The sequence below is a fragment of the Anastrepha obliqua genome, chromosome 5 (genome assembly GCF_027943255.1).
Source record: "Anastrepha obliqua isolate idAnaObli1 chromosome 5, idAnaObli1_1.0, whole genome shotgun sequence".
NCBI classification, from domain to species: domain Eukaryota; kingdom Metazoa; phylum Arthropoda; class Insecta; order Diptera; family Tephritidae; genus Anastrepha; species Anastrepha obliqua.
In genome coordinates this window covers 57,700,952-57,718,596 of record NC_072896.1, presented here as the reverse complement: position 1 = coordinate 57,718,596, position 17,645 = coordinate 57,700,952, and the positions used below count along the sequence as shown (strand labels likewise).

General features: G+C 35.2%; 1 protein-coding gene across 1 annotated transcript in view; it reads right to left on the bottom strand.

The window, feature by feature from the left end:
- LOC129247373 (protein abrupt) overlaps nt 1-17,645 on the bottom strand; it is a 103,129-nt gene that overhangs the window by 23,227 nt on the left and 62,257 nt on the right. Inside the window, 1 exon segment of the mRNA XM_054886489.1 lies at nt 5,982-6,656. Coding sequence (XP_054742464.1) covers nt 5,982-6,656 — 675 coding nt within the window.

Below are 17,645 nucleotides of genomic sequence, written 5' to 3'. Positions count from 1 at the left end.
CTGGTCGATGGTGGACTTACCACTTCTGAAGCCGCAGTGATAAGGCCCGATCAGTGTGTTGGCAAATGGCTTAAGTCTTCCACATAGGACGCTAGACAGGATCTTGTAAGCGATGGCTAGAAGACTGATCCCCCAGTAGTTGGTGCAGATCGTCAGGTCACCCTTCTTCAGTACAGGACAAAGGACACTGAGATTCCAATCGTCGGGCATGCTTTCTGTTAGCCATATTTTGCAGATGAGCTGATGCATGCTCCCTATCTGCACATCGCCGCCAGTTTTGAACAATTCAGCGGGCAAGCCGTTAGCGCCAGCCGCTTTGTTATTCTTGAGCCGCTGAGTGGCAGCTCTGACTTCGGCATGACTAGGTGTTGAAACGTCTAAATTATCGTCGATTGGCGGTGTAGGGTCATCTTCTACTGGATCGGAATTGTATGCGTCATCGCCAGCAAGTAAATTGCAGAAGTGTTCCCTCCATATGCCCAGTGTGGACTGTGTATCCATAACTAGATTTCCGTTTTTATCTCTGCAGGCTGATGTTCCGGTCTTGAAACCTTGTGTCAGACGCTTGACTTGTTGATAGAATTTTCGAGCATCATTCCTGCCCCTGTACTCCTCTAGCAACTCACGCTCCTCTGAAGTCGCTCATCTACCAAAAATCCGACACCGAACATTTGTTCCTTAACATAGCAACTGTAGTAGACGACGCCAAACACAATGGTATTTTTGTCTTACACTGCCCACCGTATCTCATGATCAACGGCGATTTAAGCTTTTGTTCTTATGAGGACAGCTACCATCCAGGCAGGGGCACCTTTACAATTAAGAGACCGTACATTCCAGGTGCATTCCTTGAAATCGCAGTATTTAAATGCAAATTTGCATAAATGTCTTCCCAAACTATCCAAGAATGTGTCCTCAAAATGTGAGAAACAAATTCAAAATAATTTCGGAGTTACAGAAGAAATTGTGAGCAAGCGTCGAGCAGGTATACGAGCGGCCGGATCGCTTGAAGTGCGATTTCTCGGGTTTTTATTTTTACGATTTTTCCTAATTGGCGGGAAAGATAGGGACAAAGTTAAGCGCCCTATCGAAACGAGATTACATTGATTGTATTCGGAATTAAATTCTCTTCTAGTTGAACCTAAAAAACCTTAAGAAAGTTATGATTAACCCACTTTTTAAACAATCTAAAAAGAATTAGTTTTTCCAAAAAAAATTATTTCTTTTTTTTAATTTGAGAAAAATTGTTGAATTTCTCACTTTTTCTTTAATTTTCTTGGTTTAACTATAAGCTATACTATACTAAAATAAAATTTCTTTGGGGTTTTTGGTTTCAGATGTAAATTGGGACCTGCATCTTTTCCGCCGAACGGCACATGCTCCTCGAGTGAGAAAAATTCTTGTATCAGGCATAACATGACATACTATATATTTTGATGAAAAAATTTGAGAAGACTGTGGAAATATATAACAATAAAACCTGAAAGTTTCGTTTCAATCGAATATTTCTTTCTTTCCCAAAAAAAAAAAACACGAAAAAATCGATTTTTTGAAGCCTCTAAAGCAGGTTCCCCCCTTAAGTTACCTCTGTTTCGGTAACCGACGTGAACACGTTTCCAGGATGCATGAACGTGGACGTAAGAGTCGAAATCGAGCATAGTCGCGTAACTGTAACTGCCTACCCAGAAGAACTACTATACCCCATTGCACCCCAGGATTTGCATATACGCCAGAATGGAACAATGAGATGTATGAACTTTACGGGGATATATACATAGTATAGTAAATAAAGATCCATCTACTCCGATGGCTAGGTCATGTCCTCAGAATGGAACTCGTGTGATAGGTCAGATTCATAAATGGCCTCCGAACATTTTCCAACATATTGCTCATATATACTTCTGTACTGGGAATAGACTCTAATTCTCTCAGTATGAGGCGCAAGGAAGCTATATATGTAAATAAATAATACTAAATAATTACAATTTTACGAACTACTAGAGAGTGGATACTCAATGGATACTAATGAACATTTTTGCAAAAAAGAATTGGAATTCATTGGAAAATTGTATATTATCAAAAGCCTTATTTTCAGTGGTGCAATTGATTGCCCCTATTAGTTGGAACGAATCAGATTTAATCTTCCTCAACGTCCTCTTCGCTACTACACTCATTCTTTGGGGGGTAATGTGAAAACTAACTATTCATCGAATGCTCCTATCGCTCGATCTATTCGTGAATTTAATGCTACTAGTAATACTGTCTTGCTTGACTTTTCTATTTCAAATACAGCTTTTTTAACCTTAACCTTTAGAATTTGTCTTTGTAGCTTTTGAAATTGTTACATGCAATTAGTTCTAAGTTACTTTGTGCTATTAGTAGTCTATAAGATTGTAAATTCTTAGATTAAATATATAAATAAAAGTCAGTTTAAGGATGTGATTCAGAAAGTTTGGGACTGAATGAATAATAAAAGTAACAGAAAATTTGGTAACTTCTATGAATATTCAGTTGGGGGATATAATGAAAACTTCATACTACAGGTAAGTTACTTTGTTAACTATATTTTTTTTTGCTAATAAATATTTGTTCAGTTGGTGTATTTACTCGTATAAAGAATTTCTTCTCTTCATTTGAGATTTGAGAATTTCCTTTAAATGTTAAGCTTTGAGCGGTACTAAAGGTGGTTGGTTTATAGAATGGTTTTTTTTTTTTGTTTTTTTTTCGTATTAGTTTTTCCGGTCATCGTAGCCGAATTTGTTGGTGTGTGACTACAATTCGGTGGTGCTAGGTTCGAAACCCACTGAAGGCATGAAACACCAAATGATAGAAAAAGATTGTTTCTATCAGCAGGCAGTGGAAAATCTCGGAGTGCATTTCTGGCATAAAAAAAGCTCTTCATAAAATAGCATCTGTCGTTCGGAGGCGGCATAAAACTGTAGGTCCCTCTATTTGTGGATGAACATCAAGAAGTACACAAAAAATAGGAGGATAAGCTCGGCTAAACACAAATACTCGAAAGACATACTCGTGATTTTTTAATTTTTCTATAATTCTTATATTCTCGTTTGAGTTAACCGCATCAAAATTGTTGTCGCCTAGTTTGCGATAACCGATTTGCTAACTAAAGCAGTTTTTGTTAAATCTATTTTTGTTATGAAACGAGTTATCGAAAACAAAATCGTCAAAATTGTGATTAAAGAAAGATAACTATACGAATATTGTTAAAATATGTATGTAACTGAATTCCACTACTGGATTCGTCACATGCCGATCCATTCGGCTACGGCAGCCATTTTCTTTCGTTTTGACTAAGTTGGTTCTCCGTTTTTGTAGACATAAACGAGAAAACAAATAAAAGAAAAGAAAAATAAGAATTAGTTAGTTTGACTTCTTGCTCATATGTATATGAAGAACAGGTGTGTTAGCATCAACAGCGAATTTGGATTTGTGTTGGAGTTTAGGTCATTTTTTAAATAAAACAGCATTTAGTCTGTTTGTTTAGAAGCGTCAGCCACAGGATAGGCCGCCTCGGGCACATTCCACCATTGCAAATTTCCATAGGCATCGGGAGAGCATTACAAGATAATTTCCGTCCTCTTCCGATCTGCGTCGATCTCGAAATCTGTTATGATTGATACAACTTTTTCGCCTGGCCTCAATGAAGTGCCGCAAGGTTTAACTAATCTAACTAAAAAAGAGGGCGTTAGCCCACGTTTTGTGGAACATTAAAAATAGTATTGTAAAGCAAAAGTTTTAATTTCTATGTTTTTAAGTACTTTTTCTTTAGTAATAGCTTTGAAATAAAAAAAAAAATGCTTTTTCAAGAGGGCATCACGGATTTTTTAAGTAGCTCAAGATGGCTGACACAGGGTGAAAATTATACATCTTACATCACCTTCCATTATTGTTTCGTGAGGAAAGGATGACTTCTAAATTTTTTTGTCATTGTGGAGGTAGGAAGAAAATGGAACAGCCGAGAAAAATAATTGCCCGAATGTCTGAATTTTAGATTAAGTTTTGGAAACTAGTCTTCCCTTTCGAGAATAATCTAAAAAGTTTCTGCTTTAGAAAATAGTGAAGCGCTATTATGACTTTTTTTAGGCAGGACTTCATGTGTGCGAATTATGCGTATTGCTTTTTGAAATTGTTCTTTAATTTTTTATCTTCATTGGAGTATTGAAGTAAGATATTTTTTGACGCAAATTAATCTGCCCCGTTCCAGAGTTTGGGAAACATGAAATGCGTGTTATGAAACTCAGTCCTTATTTGATATATTAGTTTGGGGACAAAGAAATCCATTATTTTTTCGGTATGTGGCTGTAGTGATGTTAAGGCAAAGTACGTGTTTCAGAATATGAGCCCGGTAAACACTGTTTTCGCATTTTTACGGATGGCTCCAGGACCGAGCATGGCTCCGGCTCTGGGATCTACGTGGAATCCAGCGGGGCAAAACTGCACTTTGCTCTTGGAATGCATGCATCTGTGTTTCAAGCGGAGGTGTATGCAGTTCAAGAAGCGATGAACTTTGTTGTAGAAAAGCGATGGAGAGGCAGATCTATATGTGTCTGCAGCGACAGCCAAGCTGCGCTATGGCCTTAGACAGCCCTCCAACCACATCAGGGGTAGTCAAGTCCTGTAAATCCAGGCTGAACTATGTCGGTAGACATAATAGCCTGATGCTAACATGGGTCCGGGGACACGTGGGTATCGCGGGTAACGAGACCTCTGACTCCTTAGCTAAGATGGGCTCTAAGGCCAACTTCTTTGGCCCAGAGCCCGTTTTGCCACTCCCTTCTGCGGCCATCACAGCCACGGTTAGCAAATGGGTAACTACCACCCACAAGCGAGCTTGGCAGGCTGAGAGAGGCTGCAGATGGACTAAACTGATGTTACCTGTCGACTGTCGCAAACCCTTCTGTCATTAAGCCGAGGGGAGTGCAGACGGCTGGTTGGACTGATGACGGGCCACTTCCTGTGGGCGAAGCACATGGAAAGGTTGGGTATCTCAGCCAGTGTACTCTGTCCAGCTTGTGAAGAGGAGGATGAGACGGCGGACCACTTCCTGTGTGTCTGCCCCGCATTCGCTCGAATCAGGTTTGAGGTCTTTGGCACTGATGTGTTAAGAAGCGACCATCTTGGCTCCTTGCCACCACAAGATCTACTCAGATTTCTTCGGAGATCGGGTAGATTTAAAGAAAATTAAAAGGGGATCCAAGTATAGTACAATGGACTTAATTCATGTCTGAGTGCTGCACTTGCTAGTTGTGCCGACAAAAAAACAAGGTGTTTCAAAGTACCAAAGACCCAAAAAAGACAAGTCACAATCTATGGTTATATTCGTATCCGAAAATCTTCTTTGGTCCCGATAAATAGTGGTTAAAATTCTTATTGTTAATTTTTATACAAAAATTTCAGGAGATGCGTCCAGTACAAAGTCTCAATAAAAAACCGCTTCCCATTTTAAGTACGGATTTCATTATTAATTTAGATTAAATAAATAATAAATTTCAAAATATACATATCTGAAAATCTATTTTCTCTGTGGCCTGTTTATATCTAAAATGTATGAGGTGTTGCAAATTTTGTGTCGGTTTACAAATGAGCCGTAGTATGACGTTAACCACCTACGAACAAAATGATTTGGCGGTACATTTTTTTTTTTAAACTACAACATTTAAGAAGAGATAAAAAGAAATTTTCAAATTCAATAAAATATTGTTTCTGCTTTTTGAATTGATTTAAGGTAGACTTCTTCTGAGGTAAATTAATGCATTCCAATCCAGAAAAAGTGTTTCATTAGCAAAAGGAAAGAAAGCAAATAAGAATGGCATCGGCAATGGAGTTAATTATAGGAGACATATTTTTAATGTTCGTTCATGTTTTGTTTTTTTTTTTTTCAAATTAAGTTTAGTTTTCGATTTGTTTCATTTGCTATAAGTTTTTAGTGAAAATATTTAATGACGGTTGTAAAAACTCACCAAAAGTATTTTCAGTTAAAAACTGCAAGAGATGAAGATCTAAAAGAGGCTGGTTCGTTGTTGAGTGGCTGCTGGATAATTCTTTTTGTTTGCTAAACGCAGCAGCCGCAGCAGCAATCGCGGCTTCACTTCTAATACGAGCAATAGCGGTATTAGCATGTTCAATATCTAATAAGCTTTTTTGTTTTACGTCATCTCCGGTAGAAGCGCCACAAAAGCTTGCACTGCCAGCTGTTAAATCCTCAGGATCGTCGTCAGATTCTACACTTTTTTCACAAGTCCCAATATTATTCTGATTACTGTAGAAGTAATCTGGTCCACTTGCACTGTTACTGTTAGCGGATGAGGCACGATCATGTAGGTCATCTGGTGAAATTTTTACTCCAGCCTTGGCTAGTAAGCGTGAAGCTAAAATTGGATCAAACGCACATGGCATCGGTAGCACTGGTAAATCTTTCGTGGATATGCCTCGATGTTGCCGGGACATATGTGAATGTAGCGAATTCCGAGATTTCGCAACAGTACCACATAAAACGCATCTGTATCCTGGGCAGACCGTATGCTTATCTTCTAGATGAGTACGAAGTGTGTGAGCAGATCTATAAATTTTGCCACATTTTGGGCATGGGCGTGGATCTGTTGCGCGCACACGTATTTCAACCGAACGCTGAGTTCCTGCACATAATAGAAGCAAAAAATAATATTTATTATTTCCGAAAAAAATCTGTTTTATTTTATAAACGATTTTTTACAAAGTACCCAATTGAGTTAATACTTAATAAATCATCCTGATTAGAACATTATAGCATTAGAACATCTCTGAGGTTTCTTATAAGCTGTATTAACAATATTTACGCATTATTCCTAGAACTCATATAACTTGTAAATATAATTGAATAAATGTGCAATAAGCTAAGGCTAAGTAACTGTTTTGAAATTTTTGGAATATCCTGCCAATTCTACAGCGCGGTTTTTTTTTACATGATAATGTTACTATTAATTTGAATCTTAGTGCATAAACGAAACTAACTGAAAATTATTTAACATCAGTATTTAAAAACAATTTACTTATATACTACGTCAGTGTAAATTAATTAAAATTCAAGTAATACTAGCTGTTTTTAAATATAATGAATGTGATATCACGATTCGTAGTCAACTGGTTTTTTTTTTTCGTATTTTCAATACACGGTTGGCACTTCACAACATTTTATTTTATTTGTATCACTAATACCATATATTCCCAAAAATAATGGATCCATTTTATAAATTACACTCTAAGTTTTGTACCGCCCATTTACGGAATCAAAATAAGAAAATCTAAATTCGAAAATCTATTTATGTAATATATGATGACCAGCATTTCAAAATTTGATCTCAAAGTAATTGTATCCAAATTAAATAGATATTGTTGAGTAATGTTTCTGGAAAACTTTACAAATATTTGATGGTTCACTACATATACAATCACAATCGAACTCAAAGGACCAAAGGTCCAAAAACAAAAAGCGCCTTCTTATGGTTAAATTATATCAAAGTGGTAGCCGATAACTCACATACTGCTGCAGATTTAGTCACAGTTACCACCTTTCTGTATTACCACAGAACACTACTCTATCTATGAAGAGTTTGTTCGGTATAATTTATGTTTTAATAGAAATATATATGTAACTGTTCAGTATTTCAAAATATGTTCTGCATTGTTTCTGTATCGTATATTTCCAATTAGGTTAATTAAACGTCAATGGAGTTCGCCAAATAGTTATAAAAGTAATTGTGGTAAAAATATACTATTTTTTAGTATTTACACAGTTCGCGTTGAAAAAATCAAAAAATAGTGATTCGGTAGATGTAGAATTAGTACAAAAAACTATTCGCAATCAATTAGATTAAATAGTTTATTATTATCATTAGAAAGAATATTGCAACTTTTTAAATCCTTAGGGGTGTGAGGATTGCCTTTTATTTGTTCTCGTTGGATACTGCATGGATTAACAATTGCTCCCAAAGGAATTTGTGTTGATTGGTATAAAGAAATATTGAAGAAATTCAGCCGCGGTTATTTAAAGCACGTCTATGGTATCGTAATATGTAAGGAAACTTGGATCTATGCATATAAATCGGAAACAAAACAGCAACCCACGTGTTCCAAGACGAGCTTAATTCAACAAAAGTTGTTCGCGGATGGATCATCTCGCCTGGTATTTTGGATAATCTGGTCATGTTGAAATTATGCCACTATAGAAAATTAAAACAGTCAATTCTAAGTGGTGCACAACAATCTTCTTTTCAGAGAATTAAGGAAAATCAACCGCCGAAGACGAATCATCCTTCACCAAGACAATACGAGCTCTCACGTACCACAAGAGGGTTTTTGAGAACTCAAAAGTTCGAATTTATTGGTCATCCCCCTTGCAGCCCTGATTTGGTACCTAATGATTTTCTGAAAATCAAAAATAAAATGAGAGGTCAACGCCTGGAGAGCCTTTAATCAGCTGATTTTGGAGGTATCCCCTTGTGAGTGGCAAAAGTACTTCGAAAATTGGGTCAAGCGAGTGCAGAAATGTATTGACTTTCGAGGAGAATATTTTGAAAAACAATACAGCAATTCGTATTATTATTTTACTTGGTTTTCTTTGGTCTCAGAATAAATGCCCAACAATTTTGAAATAAGTTTTTAATGATCCCTTCGCTGAAATCTTATTTCATTTCGATTATTGCCAAGCTATTCTTTTTCACAACTTTCACAAGATTGAGTCGTCCCATTGGCATTAAAAAGTATGCCACTTTATATAAGATAAGATAGTCAGAAACCAACATAACTTTTGTAAACGTAGCAAAGGTTGTTGAAATTAGATTTGCTTACCAGGATCAAATGCTCCAACAGAAAGAGTTTTATCTGTTTTTGAAAGAAAGTCATAGTCTCATGGAAGAAATTTATTCTGTTGAAGAATACCAAAATAAGTAGCGCTGATCCCTTGAACAAGTTATTGGGTACTACTTTATTTTTCTTTATTGATCTACTTTTCTTGTACGTAAATTAAAAACTCTGTAACATGAATTTCAACTTTTTTCGATTATGCATTATTTGCATATGGAAGTAAATGTAAACTGAACATTCTAAGATAGTTATGGTGTTTTCTTTTCTCAGATCCTAAAGCGTTGTTTCCACTTATCGATCAGAATGAATATGTACCCCCATAAGGTGGGATACTGCTTCCTTGATAGCGTAATGTAAAATTCTTTACAGTATACTCCTCATCAACCTTTATATCCAACTTGGAACCATTCATCATCTTATTACATAACCGGTCCTTGATTCCAGATGTTGTTCACCGCTCACTTCTTCGTAGGGAGAAGTCAGAAATTTGAGGGGGAAACTTTTATAAGCATTTCACAAATTTACGTACGATAGTGTAAAGACAATTTCGGCGAAATCGACGTTGGACGACAAAATTCGCGCGTTGCCTATTCGCGGCGATAGATTAATTTCTAATGTCGCCGTTGGCGGCTGCGGCAATATAATGACCATTGCCACCATATGATAAACATTCCCAGATTTTCAAACTGAAATTAGAAAATAACATATTATTTTTTCATTGAAACGTATTACCTTTGTTTCATGCAAAAATTTAACAATAGCAAAATCTATTTTTCAACACTTTATCTTCTTTTTGAACCCCCTATTAATTTTATGTTATACAAGCTTTCTTTGTTATATATGGTGGGACAACTAGCTGTTTTATCATCTGGAATCAAGAACCATATATTGCCATCTTGCTCTCCCAATTTGCGTGGCGTCAGTTCTGAGAATAGACAAACAAAGAGAAGAGAGTTGCTTGTTCACGAAGAGGAAGAGTAAGCGAAAGCAAGTGAAAAGTTCCAAATGCAAGAAATTCACACATTCACACACTCTCTTGCCACGGTGTCATCGGAAAAAAAGTGAATTTGGACGCATTTTTGTAATTTGCATTTTCACAATTTAACACGCGGTACTTCGTTCTCATTAGTTTTTTTCATTTTAAAAGTCACAAATCTTTAGATCACAATGTTGGCAAGCTATTCAATGAATATTCACAAACAAGTATAATAACTTCTCTTCCTTTTGCTTGGTTATTCGCAGCACTGACGTCATCGGCTGTCAAATTCGTGAAAAATGAAGTAGCGGTTTTTAGAAGGCGCCACTTCTGTATTTTGTATACCGTGATCTGGAAACACCTAAAAGTTTGTTATTAACATATCTACTCTCTAATAGTGCGTAATCAAACGAATTTGTTGGCGAATTTTTTTACGACGACGTCCGCTGGTCAAAATTCACCGCTTGAGTGAAGTATGTTTACACTATAATGCTACTATTATTAATCTTAAAGAGAATTTCACTATTTTAATAAAGCATTATAAAACCCATTAAAAAATATAAATTTACATAACAAGCGGAAAATGCAGATAACTAAATAAAGGCTAATAACAAAAAAAAGTATATACAGCGATTCAAACATTTGTTCGCATGGCTGATCAGCCAAGCACTATTTGTAAGTAAATAGCTCCATAAATATTGCCCGAAATAAAACAAATTTGGTGTGTAATAAAAATAAAAAATATTTTGTTTTTAAACGTGTTTTAATCTTGCGTATGAATTTAAAAGCGTGCCAAACAATCGTCCATATTGTCCATTTTGTAACACTCTAGTAAGTATTATTAGTTATGGAATTCACTAAAAGTGACAAAGAGATGATGAAAAAGCAGTTTTAGCAAAGCTTTTTTAATTGGTGGTAAGAAATGTGAAACTTAGCGCATAAAAGAATTTCTGAGGATATTAAAAACTTTATTATGAATTTTGGCAATAAAATACAAATTTTGGAGAGATTGCTGGCATATAAGAATATTTAGGTATGTATGTGCGAAATTTTGAATTCTACTGTATCTACTCGTATAATGTATCATTTTCACGAAAGAAGAAACCCTTAATTTCTTTGAAGGAAATCGAAAAACACGTAGAATGTGCCAGAACTTATATTAACAAGCCCCTAGAGTATTGAAAAACGTGGCGAAAGCAATTAAGGGTTGTAATACTGTGAAGCACAGAGGAAGTGTACAGCTTGCGGTAATGGAGTATAATGGCTGTATCGCGTGATCAACTACTATACATTGCCTCTTCATATCAATGCAATGTCAATGCAGTGTTGCCAGCCAAAGTTTTTGATGAGATAAAGGAATATCAATACTAAACACTGTGGAATAATAAAAGGAGCAGTAATAAGGCCACTTCCCTGTTCATTTTCTTATATTACAATGTTGGCCATATTCGATGAACGTTTCAACAGCTGCTTCTTTCGAGGAACTTCCAAATATTTAGGGGCAGTTATCTTCAAAATATTAATTGCTTGCAACATTCTTTTTTTCAAGAACTTACGGTTTAAATTTTAGTGGAAAAAATACATAAAATCGATGGAATGTCATTTATTTGTAAATACAAAATGAAAAATGCCTGAGTGAAGTCGTAGGTTTAATCCATATACTAATGGAACAGTTTCGGGCATGGTTCATTTAAAATCTATACGCAATGCTGCAAGCCCTGACAGACTGAATGCTAGATAATCAAAATAAGCCACATCATAAAATTATAGTACATCAACAGTACATACATATGCCATACAAAAACACCCATACTCTTTTGGAACAGTGAACTGGACTAAAATCGACATCGACAACTAAGAAATAACAATCATGAATTACTAACAAGAGAAAATTACTTGCGAGAAAGTTGCATCTTACCTCATGCACACAAAAAGCCTCTTCTATTCGCTACTTCTGTGCCCGCCTAACTTGACGAAAAATTTTCATGCGAAAGCAACAACAAAGTTATCGAGCAATATTTCCCGCTAGCGAGTACGGTTATTTATGTAGGTATATAATTGGCGCATACACCCTTTGTTAGGTGTTTGGCCGATCACCTCCTCCTATTTGTGGTGCGCGTATTGATGTTGATGCACAACTGGAGGGACCTACAGTTTTAAGCCGATTTTCTAAAGGCAGATATTTTTTATGAGGAGCTTTTTCATGGCAGAAATATACTCGGAGGTTTGCCATAGAGTGCCGAGGGGCGACCGCTATTAGAAAAAACCTTTCCCTCATTTTGGTGTTTCACGGAGATTCCAGCCTACGTTCTCCCCGAATTCCGAATAGTAGTTACGCACCAACCCATTCGGCTACGCCGGCCGCGAATGGTTATACCTCATAAATCTGGTATACTATAACTCAATGCAAAGCAGCTCTATTCTAGCGCAACCAAGATATGTCAATTTATACAATTTGCTTCATGTAATCGCCACTTGCTAACGCTGGGCGAAAAGAAGAGGCCTAAAGAGTAACAATACCGAGATCTGAAAGAGAATCACTACATTGACATTCAAAATCTACACAATAATCAAATTCCAAAATTAAGATAATTTTTCTACAACCACATATCCATAATTTATTATTTAAAAAAACCGGCATTTCGGTACTTGCCGCATTAAAAAATTGATAATTTCTCCTTTTTCGATCGATTAAAGATTTTGAGACGGTTCTACAAGTTGAGTTTTTTAGACTAATTAGGAGTCGCTGACACAAGAATAAGTTTCATTTATTTTTCCGAAGAAGCTTTTTAGTGATATAGGCAAAAAATCTGTCTTCCAGGTCTTTTTACAGTTCTTGCAAAAAAACTCAGAAAACGAGAAGAAAACTAATTCGAATATATTTACATCGTTGGAAATGACACTGACATCGTTTCAATTAAAAAAAAAGGAAATTTTTAGGCTTTTTCGGAAATTCTTCTTTTTTTATCCCCTATTTTTGGTTAATAAGCTCAGGAAAAAAGTAATAAAAAATTTTGAGATAAAAGATACTATGAAATTGTGAAAAATAATGTGTGGCGTTTAAATTCAAGTTTTCAGCTTGTGAGGAAAAACATATTTTTAAATGAAAGAGTGTATGGACAAAAATTGAAATTGCTTTATGCACTTTCTATAAGTTTCTTTGTCAATAACTGTAAAACGGCATCTGCCTTATTTTTGTTTAGCCTTTATCTCGAAAACGATTCTTTGGAAAAATAAATGAAACTATTTTTCGTGTTCAGTGACCCAAAGAGTGCTAAACGAATTTTGTTAACGAGGTACCGCTTTTTAAGATATTTAATACCATACTTATTATTTGCCTCGTCGTATGTTAAGAAATAGCATCCGACACCATTAATTTATAAAAAATAGCATCTTCACTTCCCAAAATTAAGAACGTATATGCGCGCATATCAATGAAATTCTGTCTTCATAAGAGCTCACGGAAATCACAAAATATTACCGTCTTGAGGTGTCCCAGCCTCAACAATAAGAAAGTTTTACACAGGTATTAATAAAATGTATATATCAAAGTTGTATGTGTGTAGCTTATTTTTAACTGTGAATAATAATAATAAATTAAATAATTAAAACTCAAAGTTTACAGGTTCAAAGGCTTAAACTATATGCCATTGCTTGCTGAGGGGTGATCGCTATTAAAAAATCATTTTGGTGTTTCGCGCCCACAGTGGGTATCGTACATATGTAATACCGAATGGTAGTTACGCACAAATTCATTCGGCTAAGAAAATTGAGAGTCCAAAAAGTCTTTACTAAGATCGTATTTAATAAACTACGGTTACCTGATGGTCTCCCTGCTGAGACACAAGTTGCTTTATCGTCAGGCCCTGCTTTCCTCCAGTACTAGCTTCTCCATTATTTTTACCTTTAATATAATTAACGTCGATTTATTCTACATTTATCTAGTCTTTAAATATAAATACGTTGTAGGCCGGATTCTAAATAAATAAATAAATAAATAAAAAACTAAACTGCCAATCACTCACATAACCATTGTGCTCAGAACCAACTACAAGAAAAGCACATACATTTGATGGAAGATTCAAAAATCGATAATAAAAACTGTTTTACTTGGCTACAGAGAAGAGATCTTCATACTGAAACGGAAGTATTTTTTGTCGTCATTCAAGATCAAATCAGAAAATACATTTACATATGAGAGTTTTCAATAATTTAAAAAAGAAAGCTACCGTAGCGTGAGTTACTGTAAAGAAGTTAAATAAGGGGTAGAGTTTACACTTCTGTAATATTTATAGGTTTAATAAAATAATAAGTTACAAGGTTTATATCACCCCTAAAATTTTACAAAGCACAATTTAGGAGAGAACCGCTGCCCAGCCATACAGTCCTCACAATTTACAAGAATACTCCAATTGTGAAATGAATTTATTTCGTAAGGGCTTAATCGTGGGAGCCGATAAGAGGGAGCCGGCCGGATGTTTCGGGCAGTAGCCCTCATTGTGTAGCTTAGAAATATGTTGTGTTTCAATAAATTTTATAACGTTTAACTAACTTTGTGTATTTAATTTCCCGGCTCAGTTTAACTAATTTAGGTTTTTTAGCTCAAGGATCGTTATATAACTATACACATATTCGAATACATATACTCACATTTGTGCTGCGGCAGAGTGATAAGATTCCCTCGTTGTTGCAACTGGGGTTGCTTATAACATATTCATTTATTTTTTGTTAAAAATCCTCTCATAAATTTTAACGTATGAAATAAGTAAATGTTTACAGGTTTTCTTACAATACTTTAGTGGGACAAACATCAGAAAACAGAATTATGTACATATTCAGGTACATAACTACACATGTGCTCATAAAAGGAAACAAAAAACACGTTCAATTAAAAAAGCAATAGTAAAAAAACCTTTTTCAAATTAACACAAATTAATTAAAAATCAAGCTCAAAAGAAGACGTATAGTATTCGGTAAAATTAGAGCTTGGATCTAACATAAAACTCCCAAAGAGTGCTCATCATTTTTGAAGTACAAAAAGTGCATGCAAAAATATTATACCCTGTTGCATGATAGTATTTCAGGGCAGCCTAATAATGTTAATTCAGACTACGAGATACCCAAAGTTACCACAGAGGAAGTCCTCCTTATTATGTAGCGCTTTAAGGGGGTGTTAGGGTTTAGCGCTAAAAAAAAACACTTTTTTTTTTAATTTTTTACAGAAATATGTCTTAAGATACTTTAATAAAATCAGTTGCATGTTATTGTACATCTTTTCAATAAGTTTCTAAAAAATATTAATAATAAAATATTGACAAATATGCCCATGACAGAGTTTTTTTGGAGATATGTTTTTCGAGAGGTGCTCTGCGGTGCCAATCGGCATTCGTCGTAGAATCATCTGAAACTAAAAAAGTCGAATTTTTCAGTTAAAGTATGACGTAATGCTCCCCCCCCCCCATGAATAAAATTTTTTTTTTTCATTTTTGTAGTTTTGGTGGCAAAAAAAACGTAAAATAACCATTTTTGGCGAAAAATTTCGCCATATTTGTAAGTGAAAAACAACCTTAAAAAAAAAAATAAAAAAAAACAGTGTGGGGGGGAGGTATTTTTGATTTAGAAAACGTGTGCCAAATTTGAAAAGAATCGGTTGAATAGTTTCGGAGTTGTGATTGGCACCGACTTTTAAGAAGTCGTTTCGGGAAAAACGCGTTTGAAAAAATGACTCTGAAAAATTATCTATGCTCCGCATTCGAGGTAGAGTGCCTACAAAGGCTATAACTTTGAGAGTTCTGCTCCGATCCACTTAAAATTTTGACACAACATTCTTGAAATGATTTACTATAAGATGAGTGAAGAAAAAAAATTTCGATTTTGTGACCCATATCTGCAAAACCAAAAAAAAAGAATAGTGAATTTGAAGATGAAGAGAAGCAATGCGTGGGAAACAATCAAAGTGCTGCGTCAGCTGAATCACGATGTGCAATGCCGGCAAGATTAGAGCAAGTGGAAAAGAAAAGGATCAGAGAAGGGAATTAAGAAATTGAAATTAAATATATTGGCATTAATTTAAGTCATGCCACTAACATTAATTTTCAGCAATAAAACCTTCTTTAAATTGCATTTAATGATTTAATAAATTGAAGATATAGCATGAAATAATGAGTTGTCCTACTACAAGTACACTGAGTTGTATTAAGGCAATATTATTTCGACAATATTATATACGCAGTAGTACACATTTATATAAGCAATAATTTATTATTACAGGCATTTTTGTCTTTAACAACAAAGTTATCCAGACACAGTGGGAAAAGTGGCTTCGATCGTCCTGCTATACTTAGATGTAGAAAATATCAAAGAAAGAAGTAAACTTTGTACTTCAACGGATCACTGTTTCAGAAAGTTTTGTATAATATTCCAGGGGCTCGGATCGATGCCAAAGAGGGCACAACATGAAATCCTAGTAGACATATTAAATAAATACTTTTCTCCATAAAAAAGTTCTGCTTTCGAAAGGCATCTGTTTCGATATTTAATTGAAACCGAAGTGTCAAGCGCCAAAATATCAGTTTGGTAAAATCATAAAGAAATTATTAAAACGATTATCAAATCCAAGTTTAACTCTAACAATTATTTTGATACATTATTTACTCTGCATTAATTTAGGTATTTTGGTGTGCTTGTACTTTATTGAACTTTGCGAAAATTGAGATAGTGTCTCTATTCATTATACCTTATACCTATTCTTTCAAAATATCATGTGTTTATGTACAGAAAGTGGAACAATCGCAAACTAAAGTTTAGTGTGCAAAGTGCAATCAACTTTTCCCCCTACTTGTGTTAATATCTTATCAACGGATTTTGAATTTCTTATAGACTTATAGACCATATCTATGCAAGTTGCGTGTGGCCGACCAAAGGTTCGCCGACTGTGGACGCTGGTTTATACTCTGTTCTTGTACAAATGTCAAATGTTTTTAAGCTTTGAAAACTTAATTTAAAACAGCAAACACCATAAGTGTTTGTGTTGTTTTGAATATATTCCTAGCTTAGGGGCTCGCTGTTGTAGTAGAATAATTCACCATACCCTCGCAAGTGCAACTTATTGATATTGTTGTTGTAGCAGTTCATCAAACCCTGCCAGTACGGTATAGTCCCCGAACGTCATCGTCTAGCTCATCTAACTACCTTGATCAAAGAGAAATATGTGTATCAAGTTTAATCAAAATATATTGATTTTTGATTAATTTATCGTACGCACGGCCTGACGGACGGACAGACGGAAGAACAAACATGGCTAAATCGATCCTTCTAAAAATTCTGAGCGTTTTAGTATATATTGAAGTGATTGAAGGGTGCTGCAGATCTTTGAGAGGAAATATTTAAGTTATACTAATGTTTTAAATAAGTTTTTTGCAATACCTTATTGAGTTATATGCCCATATAAGCACATATCTTGATTCCTTTTAGCAGTTACATACAACCGTTATTTGAGGAGACGTATTCATTAGTTCGTACGGGTATGAAAACAACATCCGGAATGCCGAACCAAACATTAATTGGCTTCCTTAATTTAGGTTCCTAACATTATTTTTACAGAATGTTGCGAACCGAATAGTAGCACTTAAGCCTGCTGTTGTAAGATTCTCTGCTCTGCTAATTAAAAACCGCCCTGCCTTTGCTCAGCTCCTAAAAATAATTTTTAATAAATTTCGAGCTTAATCTTCTATATGAGCGAACAGCAAGTTTTTAACTCCGATTCTGATAAGCAGCAGAAAGACAATGTTCCCAATCCACAAGGGGT